This window comes from Anguilla rostrata, chromosome 15, assembly GCF_018555375.3.
Source record: "Anguilla rostrata isolate EN2019 chromosome 15, ASM1855537v3, whole genome shotgun sequence".
Classification (NCBI taxonomy): Eukaryota; Metazoa; Chordata; class Actinopteri; order Anguilliformes; family Anguillidae; genus Anguilla; species Anguilla rostrata.
Window position 1 is genome coordinate 30,083,943 of NC_057947.1, and position 21,629 is coordinate 30,105,571.

Consider the following 21,629-nt stretch of genomic DNA (forward strand, 5'->3'; position numbering starts at 1 on the left):
ATTGCTTGGTTTTATGTTATAATTAGATGATTTTATAATGTTAGAATTGCATGCTTTACAATGTTATAACTGCATATGATAAACTGTTTTAATTGCATGATTTTGTTGTTGTTATTGTGTAATTATCATGTTATCACGGTAGTATTATATGGTGCTTTAATTGCATGTTGTTTTTATTATTTTAGTGCCCTGTGTTCCTGTGTTTGCACCTTGCTGCCCTGCATTGATTTGGGGCTCTGTGTTTACCGTCTCTCGGTGGATTCCTGCTGCTACGGTGTCTGACTCACTATGTCTCCTCTTCTCTCTGCAGCTCGATGAGTCCAGGCCCATCAGTGTGGGTTAAGTTCCTTGCATTATCTTTTTTTTTTTCGAGCCCGGGTTCTCTGATCGCGCAGGAAATGCTAACCCCATTAACTCAGCCTGTTCTCCATTTACAGATAATAACCTCATTTTGTCACGCCGAACACTGGCTGTGCCTCAAACGGACGGCAGCTGCTTGCTGCTCGCCTGATTAGTCCCTGTCATTTCGAAGGCAGCGATTTCGGAGGTGTCTGAAAACAAACCTGAATCGAGACGGGCTTCCGAGGCAGCTTAGTACGTCATGAGCTTGAAAGTTTTTCATCCCATTTGCACTTATTGCACATCGATTTGGATAAAAGCGTCTGCCAAATAAATGTAATGTAATTTGTTTACATCCGTTACGCAACCCTCTCAACAGCTATCTTGAGCCTACCTTCATGCACTGTTAATGAAAAGGGACACCATGGACATTTCAAAAAATTTAAATTCACATGTTTAGTAAAAAATATTAAGTTGCTAAGGCACCTTAGCAGGCATCATTTGCCGCTAACTTTCAAATGAGACGGGAATTAGCCTCGACGCCTTCCCACCTTCAAACAGCGGTATTTCCGTTTGAGGCACAGCCACTTTCTCTTACTTCCACAGGCCATCTGTTGTCACCCTTCCGCCTTCCCGCTTTATAGCAGTGATAGTTACCACAGTGATTCCATCCCTCTGTGACTGACAGCTTGTCCTCGCCTGTTGGTTTGCGTTCTTGCTGGCCTCTCTGCCAGTACGAGCCCTCCTGGGCGGCATCGTCTTCTGACATCACCTGCATGATTGTGAATGGAGTCTCTCGGCGCCTCACCATCACGGCATCACGCTCTCCATTTTGTTTTTGTAGATTTTTGTCAGTGGGCTTTCCTCCAGTAGCACCGCCCTCTCTCCCCGCTCCACGGTAAACCCTGTTACCCACCCTACGCAGAATATGCTGTCTACACTGCAGTACGCCACGCTACACATGCTCTCGAGTGCACGCTACACTAACCGCTACCTAGTGCACACTGCAGTAAAGTACATATGCTACCCAGTGCACACTACACTAACGGCTGCCGACTGCACACTGCCGTGAAGTACATATGCTACCTAGTGCACACTACACTAACTGCTGCCGACTGCACACTACCGTGAAGTACATATGCTACCTAGTGCACACTACACTAACTGCTGCTGACTGCACACTACCGTGAAGTACATATGCTACTTAGTGCACACACATTAACTGCTGCCGACTGCACACTGCCGTGAAGTACATATGCTACTTAGTGCACACACATTAACTGCTGCCGACTGCACACTGCCGTGAAGTACATGTGCTACCTAGTGCACACTACACTAACTGCTGCCGACTGCACTCTGCAGCAGACCACATATGCTAGCTAATGCACACTGCACAATGCTAGGTACAGTGTTCTACACTACATTACACTGTGTAATGCTACCTACTTTACACTACGCTACAATTTTAAGATATTAAATATACCAGGAACCTGACTCTGACCTGACCTGAGCCCATATATGAATCCCCATGTTGTGGTCGGGGTTTAAATTCCTGCCATGGTATGGCCAGATTAGGGCCCTCATCAGGTCAAAAACAGAACAAACAAAAACTGTCTTGAGATTTGAAATTCCATTTCTCAGTTGATTCTTCATTCACATGCCATCCATCATTATCAGCGCAAAGGCTCACATGCATATTATAAATCTGGGATGGAGGGACACCATGCAACATCCCCCAAAACATGCAGATCCAACTGTGTCTTCTGTCATTCTGTCTGAACACTCTTTCCAATCTCATATTGAGAATTTTTTTTTTTTTAGTAGTTATAGATATGATTGTACTTTATGGTATTTCTCTTCAGTAAGAATAAGAAAAGATAATGGGCTGTGTTGTGAAAATAAGCAGCTGGTGGTATCACATACTTCTAAGCGGAGCGCATGCTCGTCTTCACTACGTCAGGAGTGGAGATCCCCAGCATGAGTGTGAACGTAGAATTAGCATTTCATAATCTAGGGGAAAATAGCAGGGTGCACGAAAACGTTAAATATTTTGTAGAACTACAATATACTTTTAAATTTAGAGTCTAGTTTTAATCATGCTAAAACATGCTCCTGTTCAGTGTTCACTGTGCCGTTAGTGCAGGGAAATGTAGGGGACCTGTCTTTGCCGTGTGTGAGCCTGTGTTTGTGTTTTGAGTGTTTTGCAGGGGGAAACTTTAAAAAAAAATGTTTGCCCCTGCAGAGGTGCAGCAGCCCCTCCACCCCCAGCGGGACGCTGTCTCCCACGGGCCCGGCACCCTCCACCCTGCTCTGGGAGGAGCGCCAGGGGCAGTGGCTCCGTCGGAGACGCCTGGACGGGGCAATTAACAGGGTGCCCATGGGCTTCTACCAGAAGGTGTGGAAGATCCTGCAGAAGTGCCACGGCCTATCCATCGCCGGCTACGTGCTCCCGTCCTCCACCACCCGCGAGGTGAGGCGGCGACGGCGGTGGCTCCACCCAGCCGCCCGCGCACCGCAACACAAACTTTCCAGGATCACTGCTTCTCAGACCCTGGTGGATGTACACGTCCCCTGTGATGTCACATCAATCCTTAGAGAGAATTTGGACCATTTAAGGTGTTTGATCACAAATACTATGTGATTAGAATGTTCTTAACATTCTAATGTTGATGTAACAATCGTGACTGGTGATCGAAAGCAGTGGAGTTCTAGAACACTACAAACATTCCAAAATACTTACCCCTCAATGTGTTAAAAGAGATGGAGTAGATGGGGTGTAGGAGCTTGGGTGCTTGTGTGGAACCAACTGAAGTGCTCTGGTTTTTAATTAGAATTTCTGCTGGGGTACTCAATTAACAGGAAGTAGAACAGCATGCATGAACCGTGGCATGTCTTCTGTTTCTAGATGACGGAGGGCGAGTTCAAGTTTGCCGTCCACGTGGAGTCTGTTCTGAACCACGTCCCTCAGCCAGAATACCGGCAGCTGCTGGTGGAAGCCATCATGGTCCTGACGGTGGTGGCCGAAATGGACGTCAGCAGCATTGGAGGGATCTTGCATGTGGACCGCATCGTTCACATGGCCAATGACCTCTTCCGACAGGACCAGGTACGCTTCCGTTTAACCTGAAGATCTTCGTCTGTGATTGGTCCAGATGTCTCACTTGAGGAATATTGATTGGATCAGTGCTGTGTGCATGTAGAAAGAAAAGAAACACACATTTTAATTTTGCCACTTCAAAATAAAAAAATTAACAGATTATAATCAAGATGAAAGACTGCTGACAGTGAATATATATGCCATTCCTGAATCGCGTAAAATATAACCTATGGTTGGCAAATCGACAAAAAAAAAATGGCCACTTTACAAAAATGCATTGAACGTTTGCAAACCTTTGGCAACGTATACATACATTTTTTTTCTATCGGCTTATGTTTGCCTCTAACATTCGCTAACATTGGCATCAGATATATTTTGCTGTGAGGCGTGTACGCCTGGCTGAACGCGGCTCTGGTCTGTGTGTGTGTTCCAGAAGGCCCAGGGGGCCCACGAGTTCTTCCTGGAGCAGGACTCGGCCACGGGCATCTGCATCTTCTTCTACGACAGCGCCCCCAGTGGAAGCTATGGCACCATGACGTACCTCTCCAAAGCTGCGCTGACCTATGTGCAGGACTTTTTACCCAGCACAGGCTGCCTAACGCAGTGAAATACCCCATGCCACTGCTCCTGGCCCACCCAAAGGCTGTGCCTAGCACAGGCTAACAGCTGTGAAATACCCTGTGTCCAGCACAGGTTGTCCAACACAGTGAAATACCCTGCATCACTGCTGCTGGCCCACCCTGAGGCTGTGCTCAGCACAGGTTGTCTAACACAGTGAAATACCCTGTGCCCAGCACAGGTTGTCTAACACAGTGAAATACCCTGTGCCACTGCTGCTGACCCACCCTGAGGCTGTGCCTAGCACAGGCTGTCTAACACAGTGAAATACCCCGTGCCACTGCTCCTGGCCTGAGGCTGTGATGTTCATCCCATCTTTCTGATAATAAACTCTGGGCTGGTTTCTCATACCTGGATTAAACATAGTCCTAGACTAAAAACTTATTTCAATGGAGATCTTCACTGAATTTTTATTTTATTTTAAGACTAGATTTAATCCATGTGTGGAGAAACAGCCCATCAAGTTTCACAGGGTGGTCATTCTATTTGAATAAGTAATCATTAGATTATCTTTCCAGGTTTCTGTAAGTAATTAGGACCACTGCTCTATACAAACCACCAAGGCTGTACGCTCTGGGCGACACAGCTATAAAAGCTCAAATAAGTACAAGGTCAAATAAGGCCAATTCAACTGTGTCTCGGTACGATATCAAATTTGAAAATTTCTGTGGAAGGCTTTGGATGCATGTGTTCAGACTCAGCAAAAAGAATGTGGGATTTGATCTGAGGTTTTTAAACGTTTTAAGGGATGAATGATGTGTGTTGCAGTGGTTAATGATGTCTGTTGCAGGGATGAATGATGTCTGTCGCATAAGCTATTTCAGGTTCAGTTCTGTCAGGAGAACATTGAGCAGAGTTGGAAATTACGGATATAGTCTGCTCTGATTTTAGGGTGCATTTGTTCATGGAATAGTTTGCTAGGTTATGTAATATAAGTAGGAAACCTTGGGGTTAATTCAGTTCTGGATTCTCCATGAGACTTGGAAGCAATTGGCTTAAATGGGCTGAATAGCCTGTTCTCAGCTTGAAACATTATTGTGTACAGACCATCACTGCTTCACACAAAGAACAGCTGTATACAGACTACCGCTTTGCACAAACCAGTCATTCATTATTAAATGCATATTATAGTATGAACTGTACACTTCTATTAGCAGTAGAGACTGGGAATCACCAGTTAGGCAATGAAGAATGTAATCACATCCAATACTGACCAATTACCCTTTACCCCTAGCAAATTAAAAGTTGCAAGGCTGCCTTTTGTTAGATGTGAATGCATGGCCTATACTGTGATAAGGGTGCTAGCTACTGTAATTATGTTCGTGTCAATCGTGTGATTGCATCCGCATGGAAGTTATTTAAAATATTGTAAATTACATTTGGAACTGATTATTGCATTTTATTGGTGTTTTATGTGTATTTATAGAAAGTGTATTCTCTGTTGTGTGAATTTCATTTTATAGAGTGAAATTGAACATAATTGCAAGTGTGTGTTGTTCATATTTTGTTCACTAGAGGGCAAATTGTAAAGTTTTTGTCTATAATATGCTGTATGTTTGAAGTGCGTAAGTTGATCAGCTCTCTCTGTGGTCCCATTGACTATGGATTGTAATATTTTACCTTTATGTGGTTGTCCATTTATTGAGTCAAATCTAATATTATTAATAAGTTATCAATGCAACTTGTTGTCTTGCTTCATATTTCATTTCATTTAAACGTGTTAAAATCGTCCAGCAATTCTGCACGGAATAGTAGAAGATGAATTGATGAGCCACAAACTTTCATCATCTATAGTGTCAGTTTTGCTAGCAAGCTAATTACATTATATTTAGCATTATATTTGATATTGTGCAATTGCATAGTGAAGACAAGCCATGAAATAATGACAAATGTGACCAATACTCCAGTATGATTACTGACAGTGTGTGTTTGCAAGCAGCCCATGGACTGTCAATTTCACAATTTTTTCATAATTGTTATTCAGTGCCTTCATCAGGCCATGTTTGCAGTACGTTGCCCAGTTCTGGCCTCCAAATGATATAGAAGCCACTGAAGTGGAGAATGGAAGCACAACTGCATCCAACCTTCCAACCTTAATAAGCATTAAGAAATGCCTCTTTAAAATAAGCACAGCCAGTGATGCAAATCTCACCAGCATAGATGTAGATCTACATTCCATCTGAATTAAATTCAGTATTCTGTAATGTTCCTGAGGTGTTCAGGTGTTGTGTTTAAAATGCTCTTTTTTTGCTTGTCATCAATACTTCAATTTGAAGAGAAAGGAAAAACAAAATTCTACTTTATTTTTAAAAAGGTTACCCTTAAGTTGACTTGGCAAAGAAAATTGTTCTTTGACTGTTTCACACTTTACACTTTTAATCGTGCTGTACAAATATTCTTTATATTTCAAAAAATGGTTATCTTAAACAAGTCAAATGTCAGTGATGATAATAATTATATGTGTGCACACACAAAATAGCTAAGTTGGCTAAGCACAGTTGAGAAATTTGGTTTAAATACAGTTAACACAGAAGTTCATGTTTTTAACAGATACTGTGAATGTTTCACAGAAAACCAGGATCCCTGGTGGTCTGTACTAAGTGCTAACAGTCAGGTATTCTATAACAGTGCTCTAAAATATGCATAATACTCTAACTGCGGAGTAGTAGTAAATCTTTTTCACAGAAAGGGAGACATCATTCATGCATTGTTTTTAAATAAATAAAAATGCCTTGAGTGACAGTCTTTATGAGTGGAACTTTTAGTGACTAAGTCTTTATGAGATTGGCTTTGAGTGACTCAGTCTTTATCAGAGAGTCTTTGAGTGACTCAGTCATTATTAGAAAGGCTTTGAGTGACTCAGTTGTTATCATAGAGGCTTTGAGTGACTCAGTCTTTATCAGAGAGGCTTTGAGTGACTCAGTTATTATCATAGAGGCTTTGAGTGACTCAGTCTTTATCAGAGAGGCTTTGAGTGACTCAGTCTTTATCAGAAAGGCTTTGAGTGACTCAGTTATTATCATAGAGTCTTTGAGTGACTCAGTCTTTATCAGAGAGTCTTTGAGTGACTCAGTCTTTATGAGAGTGGCTTTGAGTGACTCAGTCTTTATCAGAGAGTCTTTGAGTGACTCAGTCGTTTTCCTCAGTCAGTCCTGATGCTGGTCCTTGGTGTCGAGTCGATGCACCACCCTGAAGGCCTCCAGGAACTCGTTGAAGTCGATGCTGCCGTCCTTGTTGAAGTCGATGCTGCGCGCCAGGTCGTCGATGACGCTGTCCTCCACCGCCACTCTCAGGTGTGAGCTGAAGAGCTTCCAGGTGTGACGGAACTCCTCGATAGAGATGAGACCTGGGGGGGGGTGAAGCAGAAACGGCGATGGGGGATGATCACATGACCTCACAGAGACAGCCCATTGGTAAGTCTTTTACACCCTGCCGTACAAATGCACCACTTCCAAGAGCAACTCAATTTTCCCAGGAGTCTAACCCATATATTAATCCTGGACCTCCTACCCTTTAACCATCATGCATAATTTAATGATATCTGGCAACTGGTTAAGAGAGAAACTGTATGCGACTTACCTGAATGGTCTTTGTCAATAATATTGAAAATGATCTCAAGGTCAGTTCGGTACCGATACAAGGTTTCTGCAAGGTTTGGGGTAACCTACAGCAAGGCAGGTGAGACAGCAATAAATCTCATTACCAACAGGTCAACAGAGCTCATAATGTGATGTAATTAATGCAGCAAACATCTGAAAATGTGTATCGTATCAGAAAATGTAATTAATTTTCTTGTATGAACATGAAATGTTTAAAGTTAATTAATCGTAAAACTAAAGTGAAAGAGTAAAATATCTGAGTAATGATGAAACAAAAACGTAATTGAAGCTTGGGTACTGGTTGTGTGCTGACCAGGGGGGGAGGCTGGTTCGGGCAGATGTTCTCGAAGCAGGACAGGTACTCCACGTTGCCGCCCTGGGACAGGCGAGCCAGTCGCGGCCTGAGGGTGCGCCAGGGTAGGTCCAGCCTCAGGACAGATTCTACTGCCTGTGCCCAGTCACTGAGAGAGATGGCACCTGGGGGTAAAGGGTGCGGGGGTAAAAACATGGGCGTACATTTAGGTGAAGAGTTATAAGGGAAAAGTTTTCTGCTTAGAGCAGTGGTAACCAACCTTGTTCCAGAAGATCTACTGTCCTCTAGGTTTTCATTTCAATCCTAATTTGGCGCACCTGACTCTACTGATTAGCAGCTCGATGAGATCTCTAGCTGTTGAATGAGGTGTGCTTTGTTAGGGTTGGAGTGAAAACCTACAGGACTGTAAAGCTCCAGGAACAGTGTTGGTTACCACTGGCTGACTGAGTATTTTGAGTCTGAGGGAGATGAATCTCACTCACCTGTGTTGTTTTTGTCGTACTGTTGAAAGGTGGTCATCAGCTCAGTGCGATGGGCAAACAGCTTCTCCTGCAAGGCCTTCAGGGCTGAATCCTCTGCTGCACTTACCCTGTAGACACACACACATATGCACACACACACACACACACATAGACACAGAAACACACACGACCACACACACACCCACACATGCGCACATGCACACACACCGTATACCATCATATAGCATATCCCCGTGGAAACTCGATGAGAGTAATCTTCTACTGACTTTTTTTTTCTCACCAGTACTGTTCTGTCAGTCAAAGATTTCAGCACTGTTCCTCAACTGTGTCACAGCTATAACTGCGACACCGCTGTAAATACTGTATAACATTATTTAAAGGGAAATCCAAAGAAAGAGATAAAGAAAGGCCATGTGAAATGATTACAGTAATCGCCACATCCACACAAACCTCTGGTGCAGAGTGAGCTTCCTGGTACAGTGGCTGACTTGGTGCTGGAAGAATCGAGGGATGAGGTCCGCCCCCAGTTTGACGTAGGCCCCGCGGTTGCTGCCTACCTCGTAGTAGTTGGAGGCGGAGAAAATTGTGATTACCTGCGAGACAGAGACAGCCCAGGAGCACGGTGAGCTGGGCGTGTGATTGGCTGATTGGTGGCAGTTCGGCGTGTTCCTCGGTTGGTGCGCGTGTCCCACCTGGCCGTTGTGGCACAGCTCGTACCCCTCCTGCTTGCACTGGTGGGATCGGATCAGCAGACTGAGACCGTGTCTCTCCAGCAGGGTGCGGGTCACGTCCGGCCCAAAGTAGCACCCTCCCCCCCGGAAGGTGTTGGGCGTGCAGCCGTCCTGGATTTTGGGGTCACTCCAAAGCAAATCCACGACCTGCAGGCCACAGAAGCGCTACTTTTCCACTTGGCTTACTGTGTTCCGCACAGTAAGAGCAAGCCATTTATACTCACTTTACATTTATACATTTAGCAGATGCTCAGTTTTACACAGATTAGATTTTTAAATGCAGTTTTTATATAGCTAGATATTTCATCAAAGAAGTTCAGGTAGAGTACTTTGCTCAAACGCAGTGTCCCAGCTGGGATTCAAACCCACAACCTTCTTGTTCCTTTAACCATTATGCTACACTGCCACTCCAGTCAGTGTGTTTATTTCTTAAATGAGGGGGGGGGGGGGGTCACCCTTTCTGTCTCACCTGCTTCCATTCCTCTTCTTCCCTGGGTTGCGTTTCTATGGAGACCATGGAGTCCATGCAGGGTACATAGGAGGTGAGGGTGGGGCTTAGCACACTGGAGGAGAGCCTGGGGCGGGGCTGATTGCGAGAGGAAATGCGAGGAGAGCACAGCGAAGATGAGGATGATGAAGAGGACGATGAAGAAGAGGAGGAGGAGGAGCCGCTGCTGCCCTTCTTCCGCTGATTCCTCCTTTGCGCCGAGCCTCTTCTCCTGCGCCTCAGGTCACCTTTTACCTGACTGCCACACCTGGTCGCCATGACGCTGTCCATGGTCCGTCTGGGCAGCCTGAGCGCGGACTTCACCTGAACAACAAAGAGAAAGTTAGTGTGCTTCTGTCAGCTCAGCACTCTCACACAAGCCAATCAAAAGCCACTGACTTCACCAGTCTAGTACTCTCACACTACCCAATCAAAGGCCACTGACTTCACCAGTCCAGCATCCATACACAAGCCAATCAAAGGCCACTGATTCTGTAAGCTCAGCACTCTCACACCAGCCAATCAAAGGCCACCAACTCAGTGGTTGTGGTATGGCCAACTAAAACTACCCCTAGGATGCATTTTCATATAATTTTCAAAAGGTCAGAACACACAGACCTGTACCAGAAGGGTAAGATTGAATTTCCATCAAAAGAATGATAACTTTATTATTTATAAATCTAATTTCATGAAACAGTTCTGTACAATATGGCACTAAAGAAAAGCAATGATAAAAGGTGATGTTAAAAAATAAGTCAAACTACAAGGCATAATTCCAGCATACAGCAGCCGCATTAATTCTCATTGTTAACAAGAAGAGCAGTGAACATGAATGTGTGTCCCTCACCTTGTGTCTCTCTATGGACTCCAGGAAGTTGAGGTCAGTCATATCGGATATGCCACCGTGTACAATGAGCACCTTGCTGTCAATCACCATTGCCACGGGCAGCAGGCTGAAGACATCTTGCAGCAGCTGCAAAATATCCCTGCCGTGTGTCTGCAGGGGAGAGCACCGCGCCATCATCTACTGCACTGATAGTAGGCTTGTACTGCATGCTTCATGCATGCGTAAATATTCACGTTAGTTTTACACAGACCTGGGTCAAATACATATTTGTTTTGGATTCAGATACATTTCTGTGCTCTGTTGATCTTGCCTGGTGTAATTGAGCCTGCCAAAAATGACCAGTAGGCCACATTATGTTTTGAGAGTATTTCATTGGTTCCAATACACCAGGCAAGATCAATAAAGCGTAGAAAAGTGTTTGAATCCAAAACAAATACGTATTCGGCCCAGGACTGGTTTTACTTTGATCTCTGAAACGGCGCTACTCAACTCCAGGTACTGTGGGCTGCGAGTGTCTGTGGGTATTTGCTCCAACCACGCGCTACACCTCCTAATTTCACTAATGAGCTTATTTTCTGAGCCAAGGAGGTATAAAATAATTAGTGAAATCAGGTGGTGTATGGCATGGTTGGAGCAAATACCTGTAGACACTGTTGCCCACGGGACTTGGAATTGAGTAGCCCTAACTCTAAAACAGGGATGAAACACATTGAATTATAATGAGGAAATATTTTGTCATTGTAAGTTACATTACATTACATTACATTACAGGCATTTGGCAGACGCTCTTATCCAGAGCGACGTACAACAAAGTGTATAACCATAACCAGGAACAAGTATGACGAAACCCCTAGAGAGAAGTACCGGTCCAAGTGCAGGGAACAACTGCATAGTTCAACTTGGACCCTGAAGGTTAAACTGATTAACACTAAACAACGAGAATGGCAACAACGCAGTCTATGGAAAAAATACAAGTAGTAGTTAAGACAGGTAATCCCCCTAAGTCACCTACGAACAGCTGCCTAGTTACAACCCTAAGCTTACAGTCATTTACATGGGGGTAGGGAGGGATGGGGAGAGGTGCAGCCTGAAGAGGTGAGTCTTCAGTCGTCGTTTGAAATGGGTCAGTGTCTCAGCTGTTCTGACCTCCACAGGGAGGTCATTCCACCATCGTGGGGCCAGAACAGACAGGAGACGTGTTCTGGAAGTGCAGGTGTGAAGAGGGGGAGGTGCTAGGCGTCCTGAGGTAGCAGAACGGAGGGATCTGGCTGGCATGTAGGGTTTGAATAATAGGGTTTGAAGTTAATTCCATTTTAGAAACAATGACTTTACCTTGTATTTCTGCATAACTTCTTTCGTAAATCCATATCTGGAAGAGTTAGAGCACACAGGAGTGAATCACCAGCAGATTGTTTTCAGCGGACAGACCCAGGTGTGGCAGAGACAGCCGAGGAGAGACACAGGAAGTATGAGAGTTAGAAGGTGAGTGGTGTCCCTGAGGCTCATGTGATCTGTATGCGAGTTATAAGGTGAGTGGTGTACCTGAGGCTCATGTGATCTGTATGCGAGTTATAAGGTGAGTGGTGTACCTGAGGCTCATGTGATCTGTATGCGAGTTATAAGGTGAGTGGTGTACCTGAGATTCATGTGATCCGTATGCGAGTTATAAGGTGAGTGGTGTGCCTGAGGGTCATGTGATCCATAGGGGAGTTAGAAGGTGAGTGGTGTACCTGAGGTTCATCATGTGACCCGTAGGGGAGTTATCAGGTGAGTGGTGTACCTGAGATTCATTATGTGGTCCTCGTGGTTGCCCCGGTTCAGGTGCATGTGGTCCGGGTACAGAAGCATGAAGGCGAACAGGATGATGATGATCTCCACAGATTTCTTCCCTCTGTCCACAAAGTCTCCGTTGAACACGTACGGGTTATTGGCCGATGGAAGCCCGTTCTGAATGCACAGTGGAATGAAAATATGAAGTCTCCGGGTGGCAGAACACGCTTTGCACGTGCTGAGGGTCTTACTAAATCAGTCCCTAAATGCACATCAGCTGTGCATTTTAGCAAAATTCTAAATTTCAACCAAATGGTGCAGTTTCAGGTTTTGTCGGCTGTAGCTCGAATCCAGCGCATGTAACCTGCCTCGTTTTTCTCTAGCACATCATGAATAATGCATTCTGCCGTAAAGCGGTTTGTGTCTGCAGATGTCAGTGGCAGCTCTCCATTAAGAGGTAATGCAATCTTACCTTATAGAAAATGAGTAGGAGATCATCAAGGCTTCCATGCAGATCACCTAAATAACAAAATAAGGAAAGAATGATACTGTGTGCTGGAATGAAAGTCATGATTATTGACTCTAAAAAACAGAGGCTGACGATAAACAATGACTTGCTCTTGTGGTATCTGAAGTGGTTTGAGGATGAGTTAGCATCTTACCTTAGCAACAAAATGGAGCAACAAATAGCAAGTTACCTTAGCAACAAAATGATGAGGAGGCATGATTAGCACTTCTGTATTAACTCAAAAAGGGGGACTAGCCATGAGCACCGCTACGTAATTCACCTGGGATAATGTGTCTGTGGGTGTGCGTGTTTGTACATGTGTCTGCATGGGCGTGTGCACAAAGGTGCATGTGTGCGTGTGCATAAATCCAAGTGTGTGTGTGTGTGTGTGTGTGTGTGTGTGTGTGCGTGCGTGTGTGCATACATCCATGTGTCTGCATATGGATGTACATGTCCATATGTCCATGTGTGTACGTGTGTACACATACGTGTGTGTGTGTGTGTGTTCACAGTATTTCCAGCACCGTGTACTTTGTTTCTTATTCCATCTGAAGTATACGAGGCTCTGCCAAGATGCAAGCACAATGCAGAGAGCCAATTGAAGGGAACTGAAGTGGCTTTTCAGGGCTGAAGTAAACAAGCGCTCCGATCCTTCACAGCATAATCACAGTGTTTCTGCATTCCCACAACAACATTTCTCTGGCCTGGCTGGGTAATGCACTCTGCAGTTATCCAGAAACCAGGTGACATTTACACCGGGATTCAGTCTCACCCCCAGACCCGGGTCAAATACATATTTGTTTTGGATTTAAATACTTTCCTACGCTTTCCTGATCTTGTCTGGTGTATTGGAACCAATGAAATACTCTCAAAAAGTGCAAACCCCACCTTCTGGTCATATTGGCAGGCTCAATTCGCAAGCTCAGTAGAGCACAGAAAAGTATTTTAATCCAAAACAAATACATATTTGGCCCAGGTATGCTCAGCACATTGTTAATACTGGATACCTTAACAGGGTAGTTCAATGATACAAATTAATATGTGTTTTCAAAGGTAGTTGGACAAAAGTTGCGGACAGTGGATTCCAGCACTTGTTGATGAAGCAGTAATGTAAGAAAACATAGATCTATAAATATGAACCCAACTCACCACAAATTGTGATCTCCTTGTAGTATGATGTAGACAGGTGAATGATATTTGGGATCTGTTCGAGGAATTTCTTTGTTTCGTGCAGCAACTGTAAGACGTATCGGGCGTGAAGAGTCTGTGAAGAGCCAAGTGGGGGGCTGTCGGTTTCAGTTTAGTTTACAGGAGCAAGGTTATATTAGTGACATTATCACACAGGTAAATACAATTACAGGAGTGATGTTGTATTAATGATGTTATCACACAGTTAATGTGTGCATCCTTGAGGGTTTCCCCACCTTGGATATCTTTAAGAAACTCTTAAAACTCACCCTCTTCACAAAAGGCCTTTAACACCTATGGCTAGGGATTCTCTAATGCATCTGCTGCCTTGCTGCTTATCTGGCCTCTGTCTGTTGGGTGTGCTGCTAATAGTGTTTGTCTGTGTTCTGCTTGCATGTCCCCTATAGTGTGGCCCTGTTTGCTGTTTGTCTGTCTCTCGTATGGCTTTGCTTCGCTGCTTGTATTTCCAATGAAAGGCTTTGTTTGGCTGTAATATTATGCTTTGTAGCGCTCTGGGTTGTAAGGGACGTGAATTGTAAATAGAATTCATTATTATTACTACCTTCTGCTCCTTATAAGTGCTGAGGAGAGCGTTGGTGTGGTTCACATTGAGAGGGAAGGACAGGTGAGGGCCGCAGTACGAGTCCTCCACGTCAATCAGCTCATACCTGGCCACTCCCCCTTCTTCAGTCATGGGGTCACCTGCAAGGTCCGGGTTATCAGACATGTACACACACACACGCGTGTACACACACACACACACACAAACACTCGCAAACAATCACATATGTGCACATTCACACACAGTCAAATGCACACGTGCGCACACGTATACACACACACGCACGTGCACATATCCTTGGTGCAGAACCACAGCCCGTACAGTGTGCGGTTGATTCTATTGTCTAATTAGCATTTTATCCACACGCAGGTGCACGATGCAGTGCCCTTGTATCCTCCTGCAGAATATTAATGTCCAGTAAATGATCAACAGTGATTAATGCAGCTGAGTAAAGCCTGACATGAGTGGCCATTTCCCCTCTTGAAGCACATTTTAGCCCTCAGCCATTTGCATTAAACACCCACCCCTCGTCCGCTCATCACACAGGCCTGTGTGCAAGGTGCTTTCTCTGGAGGAGACCGATAACAGACTGAGGGGTCAACCCAGAAGCCCTTTATTTTCTTTTTTAAGGGCTGTAAATGCTTTGTACTAGTTTATATTAAAGAAAATGATGGGGTTAAAGTGGAATAGATGGACTGTTCTTTCTCTGAAAAATGATCCGGTCTTCTCTGAGTGCTTGTTGTGGGACATCTCTTGGTGCTCTGACTGGGGTAGTGGTGAAAATATAAATATATATTTAAAAAAATGTACATATAAAATAGTGACCGTGTTCATACACTACAAATATATAGTACTTCGCATATAAAGTACAGCAAATAACAGTAATTTTCTGTGTGAGCCAACTTCAGTCAGTCTTTCATTGCTGTTCAGGTACACACTAATAGTGGGTACTTGCACCCAGATATAGAACATCAAGAGGTCAAGGGTCAAGGTTCAGTCACTCACATGGACTGCTCCCGTTCAGCTGAGTGAAGTTGTCCAGCATGAAACTGAAGAAACTTGAGAGCTACAGGGGGAAAAGGGCGTGTAGACTTGTAGGCACAAGAGAATCTGAACACAGCAAACAAACTGACAAATTATATACACAACAGAATCTCAACTCTATAAATGGAATGTGAAATATATGTGTGTGTGTGTGTGTGTGTGTGTTTATAAATGCTAATTGGTTGTTTTTGATGACACACTTCCTTTGACATGCAAACAGGTGTTTTGTTCTTCACCTCTGACTGCTGACTTTAAAAAAAGCGGTTTGTTCTGATGTGACCGTCCTGCCCAGGCCGAAGGTGTAGTGAACAGATGATCGCTCGTCATCCCCTCTACTCTCCTCTCCTATCCTTACCTGCAGCTGCTCCTGTTCCCCGGCGTACTCAATGGACTGGAAGATGTTCCAGGTGTAGCGACGCCTCATCTCCAGACGGGCAATGTAGCGGCGGTACCAGCGCTGGATTAGGATGGCTGCTTTCATCGCTAATGGTGACACAACAGTAAAAAAACTCTGCTCCACACACACACACACACACACATACAAACAAAAAAACACACATACACACACACACACACACATACAAACAAACACACACACACAAACAAAAAAACACACATACACACACACACATACAAACAAACAAACACACACACACACAAACAAACACACACAAACAAAGAAACACACACGCGCACGCACACAAACAACACACACACACACATATTGCTCCATGCTTCACACATTCTACGCTGCTGTTATCTTCCAGCACTTGGAATGTTCTGACCATTATTTCTGTTCCTGTATTTGCAAGTAGGTATTTGAGAATCCTTTGTTTTCTGAGTGAAAGTGAAAAGTGAATTTGCATATGTACCTCAGATGGATACATACAGCTGAGACTGAGATAAGAGTGAAAAGTGAAAAGTAAAAATCAGGTGTCGATGAGAGTTAAGAATCTAACAGGTAGCTGCAATTAAAGGACACAGAGTCACAGAACAATGAGAGATCACATGCTGAATTTGCATGGGACTGACAAACTCCATTCAGAAGACAGACCTTCTACATTGTGAACAACCCCACATCCCCCTCCCTCCTGACCTCCCCAAATCGCTACTCTACTACTCTACACTCCTCTGCTACTTCGCCCCCTATGATGAACACAGTGTGTAACTGATTAGAAGTGGCAGCAAGGAGGGAGAGCAATAGGAGTGGTAAGTGTAGAGTAAGGAGAATGTAAGGTCAGAGAAAGATGAAAGCTGCTTACTGAGAGCTGGACAGCCGCCCTTGATGGACTCATCTGTGTGAGGAGAAAGTAAATTAAATAAAACCATTTATGGATGACATCTTTGGGGAACGAGAGTAGGGGAAATTAATGAGACACAAAGGAATAGCGGAGAAAACCAGGAAAATGAAATTACTTCTGAATGAACTGAGCGAGAAAAAAGAAGGCGATGTCGTGGGGTAAAAAGGACATGAGGCAAAACACAAGACAAAATGTCATCTAAATATCAGAGTACATCAAGCATATTTTACGTTTCAGCTCTAATCGATGGAAACACCACTGTGGAATTACCTCCGTTTTCACGTGAAATGCAATTTTCCAATGAGGGGAAAAATATTACCAATGGTTCAAAAGAAATTAAATTGCAAAGTTCAAAAAAAAAAAAAAAAGAAAGACCACAGGAATACTGTTTAGTAGTACAAACAGCCTACGTTACTCCAAACATTCTGTCTTTTGCTATGTAAGTACATGATCAAAACATACACTGATATATGCAGGTGTGCATATATAAATATATATTTTATGTGTGCCCGATAAAAATAAGGTGTGCTGCAGTTTGATGTCATCGCAGAAGCAGCACACGTCTTGAGCAGTGGCACACTGTGCACGTCCATAAGTGTCAATTACATGTTTTGTGTGAGCAGCCTCTATGAACAACCTGTTCTTTCACAAGTCCCTTGTGTGTCCTTGAGAATGTGTGTATGTTAATTACGGTTGTGATTCATTTTCCAGGCCTGTACTTGAACTCATGCCTGTAAATAGATATGTGCCAATCGACAAAACGCCATTTTGGCTCTCTCTTATAAACACAAAATGATTTTGATAACATCAAGTATATCCAAAGTTCCACAAGTAGTTTGCGCTCTTCACATAAATCTGAGAGGTATAATTCAGGTGTGTAGGTCACAAAAATAAATGCAGGAAAAAATTAAAAGAAACCCACATAATGGCATACAGTGAAAAAGGAAAAAATTGAAACAAAGGTATACTGGTGCAAAAATAGGTTCATTCACAACACGTGCTCATGTAAAAAAGTCCATAAAGCACTTTCTGTGTTTCACCTTTTGCTTTGTGAAATTTTTACACAAGCACATTTTGTGCATAAATATATTTTTGCATGGGTATACCTTTATTTGGATTTTTTCCTTTTTTATGTCAGTGTGGAGATTTCTTAGAATTTTTTCCTATAACAGGAAGTCACCATTAAATAGAGATGAAGATAAGCATCACCATTTTCAAGTCTCTTCCCTTGGTCTTCTGTGGCGACAGAGGTGCCACAGCCCATGGTTATAGTGGAGGACTGAACATCATTGTTAATCTATGTTGACAGTGAATATTGATGGTGGTCGCATTATAGAATCCTTGAGGCTGAAAGAAAAACAGAATCAGTGGAACGCTACATGGCAGGTTCACTGATGTCACTTTTGTGACTGTAAAATGGCTGCAAGCAACCAAATAATGTATTAGTATTGATGCTATAATTTAAATATATATATCAGCTTAAACTAATACATATGTGTTAAGTCCCAGGCCATTTCTCAACCGTTTTTATTTGAATTTGAACAAATTTTCAAATTCAATTTTGTTATTGAATCAGGATATTTAACCGGATTCATGTGATAACAAAGAATTTTGCCTGACCTGATTGATGCAAGAAGTGTTCAGGTGCACTGCTTTGTTAAAAATTGAAGGCATGCATGTTAATCTGCAACTGTACGCATGGCTTAATAATTGTGCTTTTTTAGACATTCAATATGTTGAAATTTACCCTAATCAAGCCCTTCTAATAACGTATGACTTTCCATAGCCTTGCCATGTCAAGCAAGTAGTAAGCAATGGTTTAATTATGATGACTAATTAACTTAGCAATGGAAATAAATTTTAAACCCTTCCAATCCCTTCCTGATAAGCAGGGGAAATTGAGACTTTGCAGCTGATTTTTTTTTTTTTACAATGCATTAATACAGCTGGATGTTTTCCTGAAGTTTAAAATCAAGATTAAGTACCTTTCTCAAAAGGAAAGCAGAACTTTCCCTCTTATGAATCAAGCCTGCATGGTTATGAAGTCTGTTTCCATATCCACTGGACTAGACTGCAGCCTAGATTTCAAATAGTATATTTAATGACATTCAATTGAGCATGTTGATGTTGCACCACCTCTTGGTTTCACCCTGGTATGGTAAAGCATATAAACTAAAGTGAACCTGTCATTGCTTTTAACTGAAGTGGAAAACCACCAAACGTCAAGTTTTCTCCTAGGTTTCAATAAAGGTCTGGCAGAATATAAACATGCCTTTTCAGCAGCAAAATCGACTTAAAGTACTTTTGGGATATCAATGAGTCAAATAAAAAAATTAAAAAAGACTATTTCATACAGTTGGATAACTAAAACAGACCTTTATTCCCAATCTTGTTTTCAGTGATCAGAAATTATTTTAGGAAAAATTGAATGACATTAGAGATCAGATTCAGAACCAAGCAGCCAGAAATGTAGACTACATCACCATTATGAATAGACATGATCACAGAATACACCTGCTCACTCATTAACCTTAAAACACTTAATAGCATCTAAATCCTTCACGTACATTTTAGATACGACATCAAATATTTTATTTGATATCATATTTTTAACGTCAAAAATATTTCTCTTTCGATCAGTGGTCTGAATCTTTAAAATGTGCTGTTATTAAATTATTGCTTAAAAACTACCTAAAAGATCGGAACACACCTTTAAAATCAAAATGTGCTTTTTATAAGTGATACAATTACTTTAATAAATGGATTCGGGTAATATGTGTGCAAAAATTATAATCAGGTTTCCAGTTCTCTTTGTAATTTGAAATAGTTATCACAATTATCCCTGCCGTTTTAATATTGATAAACTGTTAAGCGCACGCATAAAGTAAAAGACAGACCTCCAGTCTTTCCTTAGTCATGAGACAGTATGAGATAATTGTCTATTTTCAGAATTCAGCAAAGCTTTACGCCCAAAACCACAACGGATCTTTAGTGATGTGACGTGAATACTTAAGTTGCCATGGATACCTACAGTCTGTTTGACACAGCATGGCAAACTCCCTTGGGTTGACTACGCTAAACGGTATCACGTAAGGTTTGCAGCAATCCAGTTTCGTTAAATGAATACCGACCACTGGGACAGACAGAGAATAATCAAAATGTGCACAAGGACATTATCAAACGTTGCCGTTTTAAAAGCTTTGTATAAATTCCATTTGCCAAATAAAGATTTGGGCCGTGCGTTTAATATTTTTGTTCTGAAATAGACTGCACCACAATTAACTCATATTTCAATGCGCAGCAATGCAGTTGTGAGAAAAATAAAATATACAATTACACACCACTCTGACTACACGATTGTCTCGCTGAGAGTAATCCAGGAAAGTAAGACAGGCGAAGGCTACACTAAAATATGAGTACCCTATCAAAAATATCGGCAATCAAAACAAACATGTAAAAAAACATACTTACATAGCTAACGCTTTGGAAAAGCGTTGCGCAGAACTCGTTTTGGAAGGTCTCAGGGCACAGCGCTATACACTAGAAAGAATAACATCAGTTGATTGATTCCATGCAGAGGAAATAGTATTCGGAGATTCGTGAATCTGCTATTGTGAAATGCAACGCGTCAGACTACCAGATCCTGCAAAATGAAGTGCCATCACCGAAGTAATCCACAAATCAACATACTTGAAAAATCCGCTACTAATATGACATCTAAAATAATTATCCGCTTTAATTGATTTGCCAGAAACCAGTAGGATAGCTGAAACACCCCTACTTCCCCAAACTCTCAGCCAATCAATGAGTCACTACAGCAGGGATGCGAGAGGAAATCAGAAGCATCATTCAGCACAAGAAAAAATATTCCATGATCATCTATGTAGGAGTGGCAAGCAACATGATACATCCACGCAGACGCACGTGTGTGTATGGTAGACAAAGAAAGTCCAAATTCAATAAATAAACAATGAAAACATGAACAAAAGATTACTTTATTACTTTTGCATCAGTATAAAAAGCATACACCTTAAAATTATTCATCCTGGTGACTTCTGAAAGGGGGGTATTACTAGATGTATCTTAGATAAAAGAACTAAGGTGAGATTGTTAATAGCTTATTATTGACCCCCCCCCCCCACCTTACCCTCTGATTACTGTATTTACAGCGTGGCACTGGAGGTCCTTATCTGTCAGATATATGGGCATCTGACTGTCTCATGGTATAAGTTCTGTGTGCTGTCCTGAAATGGTGCATGGTATCCCTTTCACTTCCTTCTGCCAATGGAAACAAATAGTGGGATTTTTTTTAATTTAGAAGGAAAAACATGATGCACTCTTTAATAAAAAAAAAAGACAATAAACAGTGCCTTGCTTTATAACATACAATATAATATCTGGAAAAAATTGCTGATTTTAATTACATTAAATATGAAAAAGCCAAACTGGCAACTTTCGAGTGTGCGAACTTTCCATTTTGTCCTTTAAATGTCCTTGTAGTTGTTCCAGTGACTTTTGGTATGCACTTTTGTACGTCGCTTTGGATAGAAGCGTCCGCCAAATAAACGTAATGTAATGCAAAATGTGACTTTTTCTTACGACCATTTTTTAAAATAAGGCGTGCTAAATGGTTATTTGATGCAAACAGTTTCAAGACTGTCAGTGTTCCAACTCTTGTTTGTATAATTTGTTAGGCTATTGTGCGCATGAACACGTGAACACGCGTTCACACATATATTGAAC

The 21,629-nt window shown here is 42.5% G+C and overlaps 2 protein-coding genes across 9 annotated transcripts in view; one reads left to right on the top strand and one right to left on the bottom strand.

The window, feature by feature from the left end:
- The window catches only part of phka2 (phosphorylase kinase, alpha 2 (liver)), a 30,257-nt gene extending 24,522 nt beyond the window's left edge, over positions 1–5,735 (top strand). For 2 of the 5 annotated variants that reach the window (XM_064309763.1, XM_064309760.1), the window contains exons 28-32: positions 311–334; positions 1,184–1,237; positions 2,582–2,809; positions 3,245–3,445; positions 3,870–5,735. In XM_064309763.1, coding sequence (XP_064165833.1) covers positions 311–334; positions 1,184–1,237; positions 2,582–2,809; positions 3,245–3,445; positions 3,870–4,043 — 681 coding nt within the window. In that variant the 3' untranslated portion in view covers positions 4,044–5,735. The remainder of the gene's footprint in view (positions 1–310; positions 335–1,183; positions 1,238–2,581; positions 2,810–3,244; positions 3,446–3,869) is intronic. The other 3 variants (XR_010325664.1, XM_064309762.1, XM_064309761.1) reach the window with 3 other exon arrangements.
- A 587-nt stretch (positions 5,736–6,322) lies between these two features.
- Positions 6,323–20,727, bottom strand: ppef1 (protein phosphatase, EF-hand calcium binding domain 1). 4 transcript variants are annotated; one of them, XM_064309767.1, is made up of 17 exons: positions 20,358–20,727; positions 18,096–18,233; positions 16,848–16,880; positions 15,941–16,068; positions 15,547–15,607; positions 14,542–14,681; positions 13,941–14,055; positions 12,756–12,802; positions 12,294–12,460; positions 11,846–11,882; positions 10,514–10,663; positions 9,649–9,990; positions 8,899–9,326; positions 8,449–8,555; positions 7,967–8,130; positions 7,634–7,718; positions 6,323–7,400 (listed from the first exon to the last, which is right to left on the bottom strand). In XM_064309767.1, exons 2-17 carry the CDS (start codon positions 18,148–18,150, stop codon positions 7,201–7,203), a joined length of 2,259 nt encoding a protein of 752 aa, XP_064165837.1. In that variant the 5' UTR covers positions 18,151–18,233; positions 20,358–20,727; the 3' UTR covers positions 6,323–7,200. The 4 variants fall into 4 exon arrangements, with proteins under 4 accessions (XP_064165837.1, XP_064165835.1, XP_064165838.1 ...); XM_064309768.1 differs by lacking the exon at positions 20,358–20,727 and having other exon boundaries at positions 6,324–7,400; positions 8,899–9,041; positions 9,141–9,326; positions 18,096–19,468; XM_064309766.1 differs by lacking the exons at positions 16,848–16,880; positions 18,096–18,233; positions 20,358–20,727 and having other exon boundaries at positions 6,325–7,400; positions 8,899–9,041; positions 9,141–9,326; positions 15,941–16,598.
- Between the last annotated feature and the right edge of the window lie 902 nt (positions 20,728–21,629).

Excerpts from the sequence above, each read along its gene's own strand:
- ppef1 (XM_064309765.1), bottom strand. The coding sequence starts at position 16,318 with ATGGAGCAATATGTGTGTGTGTGTGTTGTTTGTGTGCGTGCGCGTGTG. Across the intron at positions 14,682-15,546 it reads GCTGAACGGGAGCAGTCCAT|GTGACCCCATGACTGAAGAA; the intron begins GTGAGTGACTGA and ends CGGACCTTGCAG. Across the intron at positions 14,056-14,541 it reads GCACTTATAAGGAGCAGAAG|ACTCTTCACGCCCGATACGT; the intron begins GTAGTAATAATA and ends GGCTCTTCACAG.